Raw genomic sequence first — 16,485 nt, 5'->3', positions numbered from 1 at the left:
GGTCAGTGATCACAAGAAAACAAAATGAAATCCTTCTCCAATCCCAAACCAGGATGGAGCAGGAATAACTCATCACCCCAGGCTCCTTGGGAAGGCAGCGTGAGCGGAAAAGGGCTGTAGTGGGAGCTAAAGGAGCACAAATATGGGCACTGTCCCTTTAAAAACGGGGATTGGGGGGGGAGGGTGTGTGCAGTATCAGAGACCTCCCCCACTCCAGGGAAATTAAACAAACCCACAGAAAAAAAACCTCATTTGCTAAATTGAGACAATGTGGTCCAGATGTTGGAGGCAGAGTTGCTGAGCAGAGCGCACAGCCGGGCTCTCCGGGGGCCGGCTCTGGCAGCAGGACGGCTCCCTCGCTCTTGCCGTGTCTGCCCGGGAGCACAGCTCGGAGCAGCACTGGAAAGATTTCCTTTTTTGGAAACCTTTGCTGATCTGGAGGAAAAAAAGCCCATCACGGCTTCCACTGCAGTGTCAAGCCACCAGCGCAGCCCAGGATCGGTGGCTGGGAAGGAGGAGCCCAGCCCAGCACCATCCCCACCCCGAGAGGGGATGGAGAGGGAAGCCAGGCGCCTTATCAAGCTGCACGGTTCAGCCACTCCTTGCGGGAGATAAGACGGGCGCAAACGTCTTTATTCACACCACAAGCCAAGAGTCAGATCTGACAGGCACAGCAAGCCAGAGGCCTCCCCTCCGGGTATGCATTGATCCCAAAGCATCAGACCATGCTGGCATGATCCAACAGCGCATTTTCCAGCTTGGATCACTTTTCCCAGGTCATTTCCAAGTCCCAGTGGGCACTGTGGGCACAGTTGTAGCTGATAGAAGTGGGACTTCAAGGATAGAGAAGGAGAAAGCAAGGAAAGCCTTGAAGAAGGTTTCATCACCTCTCCCCATCCCAGCCTCACCTCCCCTGGCTCTGCCCTGGCGCTCCTTTCTCATCCCCTTGGGAAACTCCCTCCTCTTACCCAATGGATTAACCTCCAGGGCAGCATTTTTGGAGGGGAATGTGGCAGATCTGCTTGGCTCTCACCTACCCAAACAGGGTGATTTGAGAGCCACAGCTCAGCACTCACGTCCACTTCAGCACCTTGCCTTCTTCTCCCCTTATTTCTAATGAAAAAAGGCTTTTAAACCCAGGCCTTAACTTCTAATGAGTATTTTCAGTTCCTCCTTCCAGGCCTTCCAGGCCCCCTTCCCTTTTCAGCCCTTCCAGGAATTAGGCTCGTTCAGCCAGAGCTTTACAACAGGTTTCCAAAAAGCAAACCAAAAGTAAACTAAGTTTTTAAATGTACATTATTTGAAAGATAAAGTGAATCCCTAGTGGAAACACTACTGTTTCCCATCCAGCTCAGTGTAGCTCCCACCAACACACCCAGATAAGGGGCATATTTCTGGAGCAGGGCAGCAGCAGTGCCCACTGACCAAGTGCCTTGAGCTGAGGTCTGAGCCAGGTGCCACCAAGGAATGTGTTTAGATACGGTGGGAACAGATGGAGACTGAGCTTGTGGCTGTGACCTGGACTCATCCCAAAGGTTCTTCCCTTCCTTTACATCCCCTGCCCTTCTCAGGGATGTGCTTCAGCCCTGCTTGGCCCCCAGCTCTTACCTCAGCAGAGCACCAAGCGCAGAGGGGACTGACAGCCAGGCACTGCTTGCAGGAGTTCACCCCACGGGTGGTGCAGATGTTGCCCCCTGAAACAGCAAAACAGAGCGATTACAGCCCACAGAACCCAAACTCACATGTGTGCTCAGCCACCAGCTTCTTGAGCAGCCAGAGCCCCACCAGGGCCCTTCTCTATCCCCTTTGCCACCTACAAACCCTGGATGTTGCCTCCTTGCTCTCCCCAGCCTGATATGGGCTGGGCTTCATCCTGCCCAAGGCTGAGCATCATTCCCTACCTGCCTGCTCCTCAAAGGGTCCTCTCAGCCCTGCAGCATCACATGGGTGTTGGAGCGAAGCCCCCACTGCTTGGCAGAGGGTGCATCTACCCTTGTGCCTCCCTGCAGACACTTTGGGGCAGCAGGAGGGGAAGGGGTGAATTCCCAGGGGTGCAGGGTGGTACCCACAGCCCTGCCGGGGACCGGCTGCCTCTTCCCACCATCCCGACTCAGGGCGGTTGGTGTCACCTTGTGCAGACACTAAACTCAGTGGCTGGTCTTGGCTTGGCTTCAAATCCAGGGAAAGGAGGGGAGGGAAAGGGCACAAGTCCAGAAATGTGCTGGTGGTGGTTGGCACCAATGTCCCAAGCAAAGGTTGGGCTCTGTCAGTGGCCGTGGGGACTCTGGGAGACACACTCTGGCACCAGTCCTGAAGGTCAGAGGCCGGTGAGTCCATGGGGGGAATTAAAGGTCCACAAAATGCCTGTGGGGCCCAGGGGCAGGAGGAGCTCCTCGGGCACAGACCAGACTGGTTCCTGCGGTTCCTGCTGTTCCTGCTGCCAACGGCTGATGTGACAAGTGGCTGGGACATGGCTGCTGTGGTGCCACCCTGGGCTCTTCCTCCCTGCTGGGCACAAGCATATCAGCAGTTTTAGGATTCCCCAGGCAGAGCAAACTGCAGCCAAGTGCCCACTTGGTTGGGACACACTGCAGCTTGGGGAGCCTGGGAGATGCCGGCAGGGAGCAGGTGGCACTAGGGCCTCCCCTCTGCCCTGTGTGCCCCCATCCCTGCCCAGAGCTGTCCCAGCATGTCCCACAACCACAGGAAATGCAACACGAAGCAGAAAGAGGAAATGGTGAAACACCATCAGACCTTTGAGCAGAACCACAGCCACAGCACCGTGCACTCCTGCCTGGTGGCATGTAGCCAGGAAGTGAGTGTGCACACGTGTTAACACCTGTGTGAGTGTGTGTCTGCGTGTTTGTCTATTCAAGGGTGGTGTCACAGGCTGTGGGTGTCCCAAGGGCCAGTGGCTGCTTGGGGATATGCCCCAGGGTGTCCCCATGGCACCTCTGACACCTGCAGTTCCCACTTGTCCGACACGAAACTAAAGGCTGAGCCAGCTTAGCACCAGCTTTGGGGTGGCACCCACACCCAGAGCTCTCATCATACCCTGAAATACCTGGCTCCGGGTGATTTTAAATGTAACATTGCCCAAAAGAGTGACAGGTTGGTCTCCTGTGCTTCCTGCACCTCAGCAATGTGCCATCAGCAATACTGATCTTGGGTGGACCGGGCTGGGAAGAGGGGAGGCAAAGAGCTCTCTGAAAACAACTCTGCCAACACCACCTCCCACGTCTCACACCGGCTCCTGCTGTGTCCTTCAGCCGGACCGCGGGAGTGAAATTCCTCCTGCCCTGCCAAATGCCAGTGGCCACAGCCGTGGCACGTGCCATGGATTTGTGCTGTGCTGTGCAGCTGGGAGCCAGCTCAGCCCTCCAGGAAGGAGGCACTGCCCAGACAGCCCTCAGGGACAGGGACAGTCCTGGCAGGTGCTCCGGATTAAATGCTCAGAGCTGCCAAACCCAGGGCCACTTGCCTGAACATGGAAACAGCTTCCAAGCCTGCAGGTCCCTGGGGAGCCGTGGTGCTTTGATACCTGGACCAGGATGGTGGCCCCTCACTCAGGGATCGGGAGAGCTGCCACATGCCAGGGGTTTCCCTGCTTTCTACTCTCACGTTCCTCATGTAGTGGCCGTGTCCAGCTGCTGGCTCACGGCTGTGGTGGCTCGGGCAGAGTTATAGCACCGAGTGCCACCAGCAACACTCCTGGTCCAGGCTCCTGTTCAATGCCAGGGTGGGGTTTGTCCCCTCATGGTGGGTTTTAGCTGGTTTAGTCACCTGGCTCTGCCCCAGCACCCACCTTGCTGGGGAAGGGCAGAGCTGACAAGAGCTCCACGAGGGCTCTGGGACATGAGACACACCAGTCCAAATCCTGCCTCAAACAGGTTTCCCTGTTTTGACCCAGTCCCTCAGCCACTCCCTGCCTCAGTTTCCCCTGTGCAGTGTTAAGCTGGTCTCAGTGACACCAGGTTCCGCTGAAACTCCATGTGGAGGATTCCAGGGTCACGTCTGCCGGATGCCTCCTCATGCCATGAAATCTGAGCTTGGGGCTAAGGAGCCCCAGGACTGTCCCTCTGAGTTCACCTGCTCCTCACCATTTGCTACAAATTACCTCCTGCCTGTGTGCAGCCCCTGGACCCTGGTGGTTTCCTTTCCTCTCCTTCTGCTGCCACCCGAAAGCCCAGGGATCATTTATCTGGTGTCCCCCCTCTTCGCTGGGGATGTAAATCCAGTTTTCTGGTGGATTTTGGAATGAAGGCCACAGACCCAGGCAGAGCTGCACATAGGCTCAGGTGGGGCTGCAGCTGGCAAGTCCCTGTGGGAGGGATGCTGCCATTCCCAAGGCTGCTTTGGGGTCTGATGTCCCATCATGGCACCGTGCCATTGCTTGTGGCTTTGCCTGGGGAGTCCCTGGAGGCCTGTATCTGCCCCCAGACTCACACAGCCTGGTGGCCCCCATGGTGTCCATCACTCCATGACAAAGACACATTCCTGGGGATGGAGGGCCCTTCCCTTCCCTGGAACCAGTCTCCAGCACTGTTCAGGGCCATTTGTGGCTGCATTTCTATGGGGCTGGATGGAGCAGGGCCTGGGCAGTTATGACCATCCAAATAGGCTGGTCCTGCTGTGAGCAGGCAACTACACCCCCCACCATAGGGAAATGTCCCTTTTTTGGCATTCCCAGCACTGATTGCATGGCTGGATGCAGGGATGCAGCATTGGGAGGGTTTTGTGGGAGCAGGGACCTTGCGAGGATGTCAGAACAAAAGCACAGATGGGGAAAGTGGAGGATGTGGAGGAGGTGGAGGATGTGAAAGATAGGGAGGATGCTGCAGCTGGAATCCCCTCAGGTTTTGGCCCTGTGAGTGCTGGGCAGTCCTTCCCAGACTCGGACACTGCCTGGCTGTGAGCAGGTTAACACAGTTCCAGTACAGTCTATACTAACAAATTCTGTATTTTTTAAGTGACCTTTTTTTTTTTTTTTTTTTTTTTTTGTTGGGTTTTTTTCCCCCCAGCCATAAAAACTAATAAACCCAAGTACAAAACCTGCATTTTTAAACTATGTTAGCAGCTGCTCTCACACAATGAGCTGATCCTAAAGACTCCAGCTTTTGAAAAAAAGCAATCCTGAAATATAGGGAAATGGGAGACAAACTGTGCAGAATGATGGGAACCACCCAGCTGGGGCTGGGCAGTGCTGTGGCCCTGAGAGAGGTGAAAGCAGGGAATCCCAGCCTGGTTTGGGTTGGAAGTGACATTAAAGCCCACCCGGTGCCACCCCTTGCCATGGGCAGGGACATCTTCCACTATCCCAGGCTGCTCCAAGCCCCGTCCAACCTGGGTTTGAATTTAGAGAAGTAATGCACTTGAAACACCCCAGACGTCTGTGGCTCAGCATCACCCTGTCCTGACTGGAGAAAATTACTCAGTCCCAGTCTGCACTCAGAGTAACCTCTGTGTAGTGCAGGAGCACCCACACACTTCGTTTTCCCCTCTGCCAATTTAAGCAAGAATGAGCACAGAGAAAACCTGATAAAAACATTTGAGGAAGCTTGATAAAGGTACAAACCACATCCTCTCCGGCCTTTCTGCTTGACTCAGTGATAAGGATCTGGGCTTTCTTGGCTGATCCCCACCCTACCATTCTGGGGGCGTTTCTTCTCTCGAGCCTCTCCCTTCCTGCCAGCATCTTCCTGGGAATGGGATGCCCCAAACTGAGCACAGGCACCAGAGATATCACCTGCACAGCCCCAAACTGCAGCTCTAGGAACTCAAACTCTTCCAGGGGTTATCCCATGTCCTATACTGATGACAGCTCCATCCGGCAGCAGATCGGAGCCTCGGGCTGTTCCTGGGAATTCACCATTGTTTAGACAGAACAATGTTGCCCCAAACCCCCTGAGTCTGGCCTTGAAAACAATGTGATCAGTTTATAAATCACCATTGTGCAGTTTCAAGATTTACTTGAACTAGGAACACACCTGGGGAGGAGATAATGCTTTTCCAGGCTTTTCTGTACTTCTGACATGCGAAAACTTTTCAAAAATACAAACTACATTTGTCCCAAGATCATCTGATGCCAGAAATCAGTTTTCTTAAAGAAAAGCATCAAAATAACATGAGAAAAATAACACAGGACAGCAATGCTGACATAAATGCCCCCCCCTAAAACGCATGGTCACAGGGAGGGATTACCTGACCTGTGATTTCTCCCAGTGAATGTTCTGTTTCTATAGGAAAAGGATGGAGCCTTTTTCCAAAGGATGGAGCCCAAGGCACACCCCAGTCCTTCCATTACAAACCAGTACCCAGAGCCAAACACAGAGTAGGTAGAAATATAAACTCACCACACCCAGTAAGAATAACCCACCAAAGTATGTCTTGACCCTGTAACATCCTTGAGAACTTGCTGGCCCTGACCCAGCCCAAGCTCAGCCAGCCTAAGCTGCGCTTTGTATGTGGGAACACGCTGCAGTTCAGGCTGCCAGCTCCCCCTCCGAGTGATTTTCCCGTGAAATCACAGACTCTGGGAATGCAGAAAGTCCTGGGATTCGTAGAAATAACAGGCAACATCTTCACTAAATGGCTTTAAGCAGTGACAGAAGCGACCGAGTAAACCTACCCCGGCTGCCCGTAGCGCAGAGCAGGAGGATCCCGAGTGTCACGGAGAGTTGTCCCATCTTCTCTGAGCCCCAGGCTGGGGGGACTGCCTGGACCAGCCCCAGCACGAGTGATGGGCAGCGGCTCTGGGATAGCTGGAGGTTTTTAGCGGCCGAGGAGATGAATCATGGGGCTGGGTGAATGACACACATGGCGAGTGGGGCGGCCAGAGGAAACTCTGCTGCCTCGTCACTCCGCAGTCCGGAGTGTCCCCGCCCGCTCTGCCGCCAGCTCCTTCGGAGGTTTTCACTCTCTTGGCTTAAACAAGGACCTAATAAACCCTGGCAGAGAGTCCTCAGCACTGGTGACCTGCAGCCCAGGGGCTTGTAACAGGCTCTTTCCCATAGGCTCTTCCGCCTGGCTTTAATTCCTTACAAAATCTGGCTCACTCCTTCCTTTTATTAACTCTTGAAAGGCAGCTGTTTTTAAACCCTGTCTGAGCTGCTGGATTCAAGGATTTAAGGAGAAATAGAGCAAATACACACTAACATGAAAGTGTGGGTTCTCAGCTCCCTCACCAGAGAGGGAATATCCCTGCTAAAGCAGAGCTGGGGGCTGAGGGAGACCCAGCCAGGAACTGGACCTGGTGGAACCAGCAGTTTGGGTATAAACCCGGACATCTCAAAGGGAGGGAAGCTCAGCTTGGGGTCACATAATTTGGACCTGATTTTCTTCTCACTTGTATTGTTTTTGCCCCTCTGTGTCCTCAGGAACCGATCCCTCAGGATTGGGATCTGCATAGGGATTGTGCCCACTGAAACATGGGAACTGCCTGTGGGTGTCTCTTGAAAGGGTTTTAGAAACCTCTTGTTCCTCTGCAATATCAGGGTCCTAGTCAGAGCTGTGGAAACTGAGGCACTTGGAATACACCTTAGGAGCAAAAGGGAGAGGAGGGCTGGAGCCATTTCCCTGGGATGCTCTCTCCCACTGGGTGACAGGGGTTGGGGACAGTAATGACACAACCCTGGGTCAAGACAACCCAGCACTCAGTCCAATGCAAGACAACCCACAGAAATACCAAGCTGTGGAATACAAGTTTTGTGGGTGCCAAGAGCTGCAGCCACATCCTGGAGGTGATGGAGGCTACAGACTAGGTGCACAGAGCTGTACAAGAGCCACAGCCCCAGGGGCTTGGGAGATGGGGGTAACAGCACTTGTCCCAGAGCTGGCAGCTGTCCACAAAAGATGATGTTTTTGTGAGGATGAGATAGAGATACGGACTCTGTCTTGGGACCTGGGGACTTTCCTTGGCTTTAAAGGAAGTTTTGGTGCCTCTCTGCTTCCCCACATAGCCCCACCAACCTTGGGGATGCTGCTGTCCTCCTCAGTGAGGATCACTGTCTGCCTGGGATTCAATTCCCTCCCCAGGGGTTGTTAATGAGGATTTCACAAAGGGGAGTAGGAGAAGCCCATCAACCCTCATGCAGTATCAAAAAGGGCTGTGCCTTGCCTGAGACATCAGTACAAACCCTGAACCTGTTTTTGGGCAGCTCCAGTCTTGCCCTGTTTTAGATCCCGGAGCCATGCCTCCCTGCAGACCCCATCAGCCAGTTTTAGGGCATCCAAATTCCTTATTTTCCTGCCTGGACATGCTGCCTACATGGCCTTTCCCATCATGTGGGGCTTTTAGCCCACACAGTTGCCTGTCCCCATGTGCTGTGCTGTGTCATCCTGCGACCGTGTCTGAATGTTTCATGGAAAGGAAGATTAGTCTTAACTGTCTAGAGAGGACTATGGGACCCTGTTTGGCTCTGCACACCTCCAGACCCAACCTGCCACCCATCTCCCAGGCCCTCTTCGCCATGGACTCATCCCGCTCAGCACCTGGCTCCCCAAACTGGCAAGTGCTGCTGCTCCCAAAGGACATGCAGCTGCGTGTGTCCTGGAAACCCCTGCCCAGTGTGGGCTGTGGTACTCCCAGCATGGTGCAAAAACTCTAAAGAAAAAGGAAAAAAGTAGCAAAATGAAGTATTTGACCTGCCTTCACTTTCCTGGACTGGTCCTGCCTGAGGACAAAGATGGCATGAACTCCAACATGTTTGGGTGGAACTTCTCTGCAAACTGCAAGAAGGCGCTGCTTGTCCTGAAAATATTGGTGGGATGTGAATGTCCCATCCCTGGGAGTGTTCAAGGTCAGTCTGGACAGGTCTAGCAGAAGGTGTCCTTGCCCATGACAGGGGGTTAGAATGACATGAGGTCCCTTCCAACCAAAACCATTCCAAGATGCCACAATGTTACCTCCAGGATGCTCCAGATCTTGGGTTCCCTGGTGGGATGAAGGCAGGAGCTGGCAGGGGAGTGTTTGGGAACCCTGGCTGCTCCATCACCACAGGCTGTGGCCCAGCGATGGGTGCAGCCCAAATCCATGCTGAGGAGTGCTGGGAGAAGAGCTGCTGGAGCTGGAGCCACCAGAGGGAGCAGAAACTCCTTCAGTCTGGGTGCATGCAGGGAGAGGAGCTCCCACCCGGGCTGGGGCACTGGCGATGCTCTGATTTCCTGTGGGATTTTTCCTGGCCCTCAGGTTAAACACAAGCAGATGCTCGTTGGATCAGGGTTTTCCCCTCCTTCCTGCACAACTTCTGCTGCAACTGCCATACCAAAGTGGGCAGAAACTCAGAGAGAAATGCCAAGTGCAGAACAAGGAGGAAAATGCAACAAGTAAACCCTGAGCTGAATGGTTCTGAGCCCCTAAAGTCACAGTAGCAGAGCAGGGGCACAGGTCCCAGCTGCCCAAAAGGAAGATCACTTGACACTGTCCCTACCAAGCTGCCCTCCACCCTCAGCCAGCCATGCTCCTACCTTTGGCTACAAATCATCAATCCTCATTTTTGTTTTATTAAAATCCCCTTGAGGGCTGGGCAAAGGAAACAAGCCAGTATGTACATGGATAAACCAGGACAAGGTCCTCACACTGTGCTTTGGGGGGATCTGCTGCTCTGGACCATCCAGACAGCAACTGGTGATGGTGCAGACTGCATCCATTTCCAGGCAAATGCCAACGGGCGAAGCTAGGAAGCTGGGACATGGCAGTCCCATGAGCAGAAGCAGAAGTAAGCCTGATATGCTTGCTGGGCACCCTGACTCCTGCTGTCACTTTGGGAGCTTATTCAGACACAGAGAGGGGAGCGATGGTGAAACTTCCCCTGGGATTGCCTTAGTGGGGCTGAGGGGCCTGTGATGCTCCGGGCCTGGATGCTGTGGTGATGCTGCTGTGGGACCCAGAGCTGGGGACAGGGCAGAGATCAGGGTGCAGCACTACAGAGCTCCCCTCTGAAGTGGGGAGGGGAGGAGAGGGAGACCATGTGCCCTGAGGAAGAAGCCCCCAGCCAGAGGAACAGGATGCAGAGAGGGGCTGGATCCAGCTTTTCTCTGGAGGCACAGGACAGGCATCACCAAGCAAAGCTGGGGGGGCACTGGCTGGATTGGGCCACGCTGCTCGGAGGAGTGGGTGGCACAGAGCAGCAAGCGGAGATCGGTGACAGCAGCACTGACCTGAGGCTTACAGGAGCCTTCGGGGGAACAGGGACCTGCCAGCAGCCCAGGATGAACAGTGACCATGCAGGATGCTTTTGGGAGCAGGTGGGAGGGCTGGAGGGAGGGATGAGTTAGGTACTGCTCTGCAGGGCCTTAGGGGTCAGCCCCCACCTGGGGGTGGCACAGGGGTGGGTGCAGGAACCTGTGGCAGGGCAGAGACGGGGTGCACAGCGTGGGGAAGGGGTGGGCAGCAGGGTGAACGTGGAGGAGGAGGAAGGCGGGCCTGGGGGGAGGCTGGAAGGGGGTGGAGTTGCTGTTTTTTCTTTGAACACGGTGAAGACTTTTAGCTTGTAACTTGCATTTGTGGAGCTCCCAGCCGGCAGGCACCAGCTCTCCCTCCCACGGGAGAACTCCCGGGATCTGGCAGCACTGCTCCGCTGCTTTGGGGGCAGGCTGGGAGGGCTGGGGGAATGGGGTGATCCCCAGCTGCCGTCCTCTCTCCCAAGTCCCTCTCTCTTTTTCTCTCTCTCTCCTTTTGCTTGTTTGGGGGCTCGTGCTAACGCTCTGCCAGGAGGGATCTGGGATCCAGCCATCCCTCAGCTGCATGGACTGGCTTCCCACCTGCTTGAAGACTTGAGGAAGTTCTCTCTCCATCTTTCCTCTTCCAGAGGAAAGGCAGGAGGTGGCTTGGAGCTGCCGAGCCCTGGCCTGTGAAGGGCGGACAGGGGGACAACAAGCTCTCCTGTTACCTTTCCCGAAGATTTGGGGTCACACATAGACCATGAATGGATCCTTTTTCAACCAGACTCTCCTGGAGCAGGGAGCTGACCCCAACAGGACCCAGGGCTTGGGGATGCTCATGGCCTGCTGCAATGGGACCAGCGCGGTGCTGGCGACTGATGGTGGCTCCTTGGTGCTGGCACCTGACGAGAGGAGCCTTTTCATCACGAGGGTGGTGCAGATTGCTGTCCTCTGTGTCCTCTCCTTGACTGTGATGTTTGGCATCTTCTTTTTGGGCTGCAACTTGCTCATCAAATCAGAGAGCATGATTAACTTTCTGGTCAAGGACCGAAGACCTTCTAAGGACGTGGGCGCTGCAATCATGGGACTTTACTGAAGCCACTGGGCTCTTGTAGGCAAGTGAACTGTCTGGACCTGGTGTTGAGATGCACATTCCCATGTGTTTGGGGCAACTGGGGGGAGTGGGAAAGGGGGGAGGGGGGAGGGTCTTGTAGTCTGTCTGTGTCCATGGGAAAACAAACCTGTTCTTCCCAGTCAAGAAACTGTGGTGGTGAGTGGGGAAACCACCCCAGAGCTGTGTGAAGCACAATACATGACCAGCATCGTGTTGCATGCAGAAATGGCTTAAGTTTTGCATGAAACTTGCAGAAACAGTGATTATGTGGAGATCTGGATTCTTTACTGCTGTTACCTTGGATACCACTACCTGGGATTTAGGGCTAAAAAAAAAAAAAAAGTCATCACAAAAAGAAAACAAAAGAACAAACTAAAGAGAGAGCAAAATGCAGGGCACAGACCGCATCTTTGAGAGGGGCAGGGGAAAGGAAGCACTGTGTGGGTCTTCATAAAACAAAGTCTGCATGCTACAAAATGTGTCAGTCTGTTGTGTTTTGGATGTCGAGCATGCATCTTCTGGTTGTTTTGTAACAGGGAAAGCATGTTCTTCCTTTTTTTCCTGATCTATCCTGTTAAATAAACTGGTACTTTCTTCTTTCACACTATGCTGGAGGAAGAAAAGGACCCAGATAAATACAAATCCCTCCCCACCCCTAAAACAAAAGCATGCTTGTTTTTGTACACATGAGCCTCTTTTTTCCAAGTGCTACATTGTTACAGTCCTTGAGGTTTTGTAATTTTTGAAACCCGGTGAACATTCAGGAAAAAAAACCAACCTGTTTCAACAGAATTTTGTGTTGTCTTTATTCTTTCTGTGTGTATGTGTAGTTCAGGAATTTCAATCCTAGTTCTAGATGTAATCATCTCACCTTGAAGTGAAGTGTAATTGGAGGTATTTCTTTAAAGCAGAAACCACCATCATTTTTCACAAGCGAGTATCACTTTCCACTAGCAAATAAATCCATCAAGAACTGTGTATTCCAGGCTTGTGTTAAATACCTGCAAAGTGCTGAAACAGAGACTCATAAAGATGCTCTGAGTGCCTCTTGCAAAGCAAGATTTCAGCCTTTGAGTTAAAACCTCCAGGTCCTCTGATCCCGATGAGCTGTCAAAACCGAATTATGTGAGAGGAGGAAGACTCCTGACCTTTGTTCTGTGATGGAATTACAGCTCTGGCTGTGGGTGTGAGGTAGAAATAATTTGTGTTTTGTTGCACCAACAATATTCCTGTGAGGTTCACTTCTGTAGTTGGAAAGTAATCCTGAATACTGGAGGAGCTGATGAACTGAGCTACTTGGATGTAAATCTAGAGGAACAGATCTTTGCCTTTCCCAGAGGGAAAAATGGGATTAGAGAATGTTTTGTAATTAATCACTATGTGCTGAGCACCTTCTCCAGGTTGCCACATGATGCAGAGCAGGACCAGTGTGGTGCTGTCTCTGGTTGCTCCCACTGACCTGTTGCCTGTGTCAGCCTTAGGAGCACACTGACAACATGGCAGCAGGGCCAGAATTTGGGGTTCAAAACTCTGAAATGCCCTGTTGGTGCCAGTGGAACTGCTGAAGAGGCAGTTTTTAGGAGCACGTGCAGGTCTGCAGACCTGAGCCACCTTCTCAGTGCAGAGGGTTTGCTGCCCTGCTGCCACATGTAAAGTGGCCTCACACAGCAGCCTGGATGGGGATTTTGGTCCCTGCTGCTGCAAGGGGTGTTGTGGCCATTGATCTCCTGGAACAGATCGCTCAGAGAACTGGCACAAGGTGCCCAGAGCAGCTGTGGCTGCCCCTGGATCCCTGGCAGTGCCCAAGGCCAGTCTGCACGGGGCTGGGAGCAGCCTGGGACAGTGGAAGGTGTCCCTGCCATGGCAGGGGTGGCACTGGAGGGGCTTTAAGATCTCTCCCAGCCCAAACCATTCCAGGATTCCAGGATTCCATGATTCCGTGGTCTCTTTGCATGAGTGAAAACCACCCCTACTGTGGAAGCACAGCCTGGTCAGACGTGAGACATGAAAACCCCAAAGGAGACAATGACCCAGCTCAGCAAACACTTGGGCTGTACTTGTGTTTGTAACCTAAAGGTGTGTCTACATCTCCAGGCTGCTGTGCTGTCACACAGGATAACCCAGATGCACTCACTCAACTCCCAGCCCATCCTGCTTCCAGCTGCCATTTTGGTCCCTCTTGCCAGTCCATCCACCAGCTGTGACCCCAATGCAAAGGACAACTCAGAGGTGATGGAAGAAACCTTCCAATGTCAGCAAGGAGAGCAAGGCACAGGGAAAGCAGCTAATGCAGTTAAAGGATCAAATTTACATTTGCCCTGGAGCAATACCATGAGTGATGCAGCTGGTCACACATCTCAGCTGTCCCCACCTCTGCCAGGGCTGTGACAGCTGGTGTGTGTGTTGAGGGTCCTGCTATGTGTCCTTAGAGGCCACATCCAGGAATGGGGCATGGGGCTTTTCATCCCTTTTGTGCTGTGGAGTGTTCCAGAGGTAAGGAGAAACATCCTCCACAGAAGGCTCATGTACGCATGAGCTGGAGGAGCAATGAAACGCTCCAGAAAGCAGAGCTGGGCAGCTGCTGAGGCAGGTGGAGCTTGCTCAGGACTCAGCTGGGAGAGGGAACATTTTCCACATGGGTCCTTGGGGTAAGAGCCCAGCTTTACATTGGCTTGTCCATTCTCTGGTCATGCTGGGGCTCTTTCCTGGCATCAGGGATGTGTCTGCATTACCAGGTTGTAATGTCTGAGGAACCTCAGAGGAAGCAGTTGGCAGCACCATCCACATCTGCCATATTACAGCACGTGTCCCCGTATGCTTCTGCCTTCCTTGTGCTGGGGTTAAGATACTTAAGACACTTGCACACGTCCTCATACCATTAGATTCCTAATAAAAGGCTGATTACCCCACTGAGGAGGAGTTATTTGTGGAAAAGAAGGCTAGCACCATGAAGGAACCCCCTGGATCAGAAATTATGGGTCTAAAGACCATCTTGAGATGAAGTCATGGTTGCTTAAGGGAAGGTACTGAGGGCACCACGATGCTCCCCAGACCTCAGGGAAGAGCTGTGATCTCAGATTCTGAAAACCCAGCTGTCCTGCTCCAGAGACATGAGTTCTGCAGCTGGAGGATGAGGTTGTTACTGAAGGGCTTGTTGAAGAGAGCAGACCATAATGGCTTTCTGCTGCCTTTCCCCACAGGCTATGGTTTTTCATCTCACACCTACTCATTTAGCATAAGCTCACAAGTGGGTACCAGCTCCCAAGAAAATTCGAGCAATTTTTTTAAACTGTTATTTATTACTATGTTTTAAAATTTTTTTTAATTGTTGCTTGTAGCACGATAACTTCCAGAGTGCCACTGGGGTGCCAGGAGCTGTTCAAGCATGACTGAGAGACACTGCTGGAGGGACAGAGAGGGAAGGGATGTGCTTAGATGGATCATCATATCAGTGGCAGACTGAGGACCAGCCATTGAGTCTTCTAAAATCCCCTCCTAGCGCTGGAACACAAGATACCAGTGCAATCCTGTGGGACTGGTTACACCGGTCTGAGTCACTGGTCCATCTAGTCTGCATCCCTTCTTTGAAAACAACCGTGATTTTAGGCAGTACGTGGTCTTGGAGGTCTTTCCCAACTGTAACGATTCTATGGCTCTATGACTCCGTGGTCAGTCAAGTTGTCCTGCCCACCAAGAGCAACTCGCCCTGGGCCTTCACCATCCTCCTCCAGGCACAGCTCCCTGTCTCTGGGCTGGTCCCCACTTGCTGTGATTCTGCTGGAGTTGGAATTTCTTCTTTCTAGACAGGCACCAGGGAAACAGCAGAGAAAGGCAAGTGAGAGCATTTCCCGCTGCTGAACAGCCTGCAAAGGGAAATCCTCTGCTTATGGAATCACTGGTTGTATGACTGAAATAAAACAGGTGGCTTGACCCACCTGGAAAATGCTGGTCATACAGATGTCCCTGTGGTGGGGAAAACACCAAAGTCCCAGATGATAGCCACCTTTTTCCCCTGCCTTGGCAGTCTGGACCGAGGGAATGGAAGAGTTAAACATGATGAGACAGATTGTGGGGGGAAGAAGGATCCCAACCTGAGCTTGGCACCAGATGTACTGGAGCACCTGCACCAAACATACACAGTATTTAATAATGCCTGAGAATCGCCATGGTAATAAAGCACAGAGTCAGGTTGTTATGGCAACAGGTTTTTTTTAGGCAGGGAGGCATTACTCGGGTTGTAACCTCAATCCAGACTGAACGCATTTCTGAGAGCCCAGAAAATAAAAAAGAAATAAAATGAAATCAAATTAGATAAGTAGCAGTTTCCTGTCTCTTGTCTGGCAGTCCTGGGTTTTTTCTGTAGAGAGGTGGAGGGAACCAGGTTGTTCTGGACAAATGTTTCCCTGGAAAGCCTGAGGAACAGCTGGAGTGGATCTCTGCAGGTTTAAACCGGGTGCTAGAGGGGGTGAATGGACCCACTCTCATGGGTGGGTCTGGGATGATGCTCTGCCACCAACTTTGTTCCTTGGCCACACCTCTGGCCTAGCTCCAGGTGTGTCCCCAGCTGGCTAAAGGGAAGGACACTCTTGTCTCTGCAGGTGTGCACACACGAGGGAGCAGTGATGGGCAACCCTTGATCCTAGCTGGGCCCACAGCAGGGTGCTGTAGTCCCAGGTCACAGCCTGCCCATGTCCCAAGTGATGGATGTCCCAAAGTTGGTCTCCAAGAAAAGACAGGAATTTAGGGGCTGGAAGGGGTAACAGACCACTTTTCCTAAATCTCCATGACAGACCTAAGAAGAGAACACATGTTTCCTGAGCTCTGGCAAGGTCTCCATACTGCTGTGGTCCCCAAAAGGGCATCCATCAAGCAAGATGGAAATTTCCTGTGTCTCCCTCCTGCCCTCCCAGCCATGGGCAAAAAGGCACTTCCACCTCCTCTCCCAAGCCATCCCCTCCAGCAAGTGTGTGAGGTCTGTTCAGCTGATACTCATATATAATTTTAATTCAATGCTGGCTAAAGCAGCAGCTTTGTGAGCCTGTTTTCTCCGGACGAAGCTGAGGCAGTGCGTGTTGGGTTCACTTAGCAGAGACATGGCTTGAAATCTGCAGTGCCATTACTCAGGGACATTGCTCCATAAATCCACCACCCTCAGCGTGGGTGTCTTGTATCGGCTGGGGCGGCGCCCTTATCACCCAGCTAGACACTCC

At 52.8% G+C, this 16,485-nt stretch overlaps 2 protein-coding genes across 2 annotated transcripts in view; one reads left to right on the top strand and one right to left on the bottom strand.

Annotated features, from left to right (window-relative positions):
- The window catches only part of ITGB3 (integrin subunit beta 3), a 22,800-nt gene extending 15,807 nt beyond the window's left edge, over positions 1 to 6,993 (bottom strand). The window contains exons 1-2 of the mRNA XM_017736296.1: positions 6,629 to 6,993; positions 1,609 to 1,694 (exon numbers count right to left, since the gene is read on the bottom strand). Of these exons, the coding sequence (XP_017591785.1) occupies positions 1,609 to 1,694; positions 6,629 to 6,686 (144 nt within the window). The 5' untranslated portion in view covers positions 6,687 to 6,993. The remainder of the gene's footprint in view (positions 1 to 1,608; positions 1,695 to 6,628) is intronic.
- A 3,469-nt stretch (positions 6,994 to 10,462) lies between these two features.
- On the top strand, positions 10,463 to 12,067 carry RPRML (reprimo like). The gene has a single exon (XM_008635252.2). The coding sequence runs from the start codon at positions 10,922 to 10,924 to the stop codon at positions 11,255 to 11,257; it is 336 nt and encodes a 111-aa protein (XP_008633474.1). The 5' UTR covers positions 10,463 to 10,921; the 3' UTR covers positions 11,258 to 12,067.
- Positions 12,068 to 16,485: the final 4,418 nt, after the last annotated feature.

This window comes from Corvus brachyrhynchos, unplaced genomic scaffold, assembly GCF_000691975.1.
Source record: "Corvus brachyrhynchos isolate BGI_N302 unplaced genomic scaffold, ASM69197v1 scaffold96, whole genome shotgun sequence".
Taxonomy (NCBI): domain Eukaryota; kingdom Metazoa; phylum Chordata; class Aves; order Passeriformes; family Corvidae; genus Corvus; species Corvus brachyrhynchos.
This window is presented reverse-complemented; position numbering and strand designations above follow the sequence as displayed.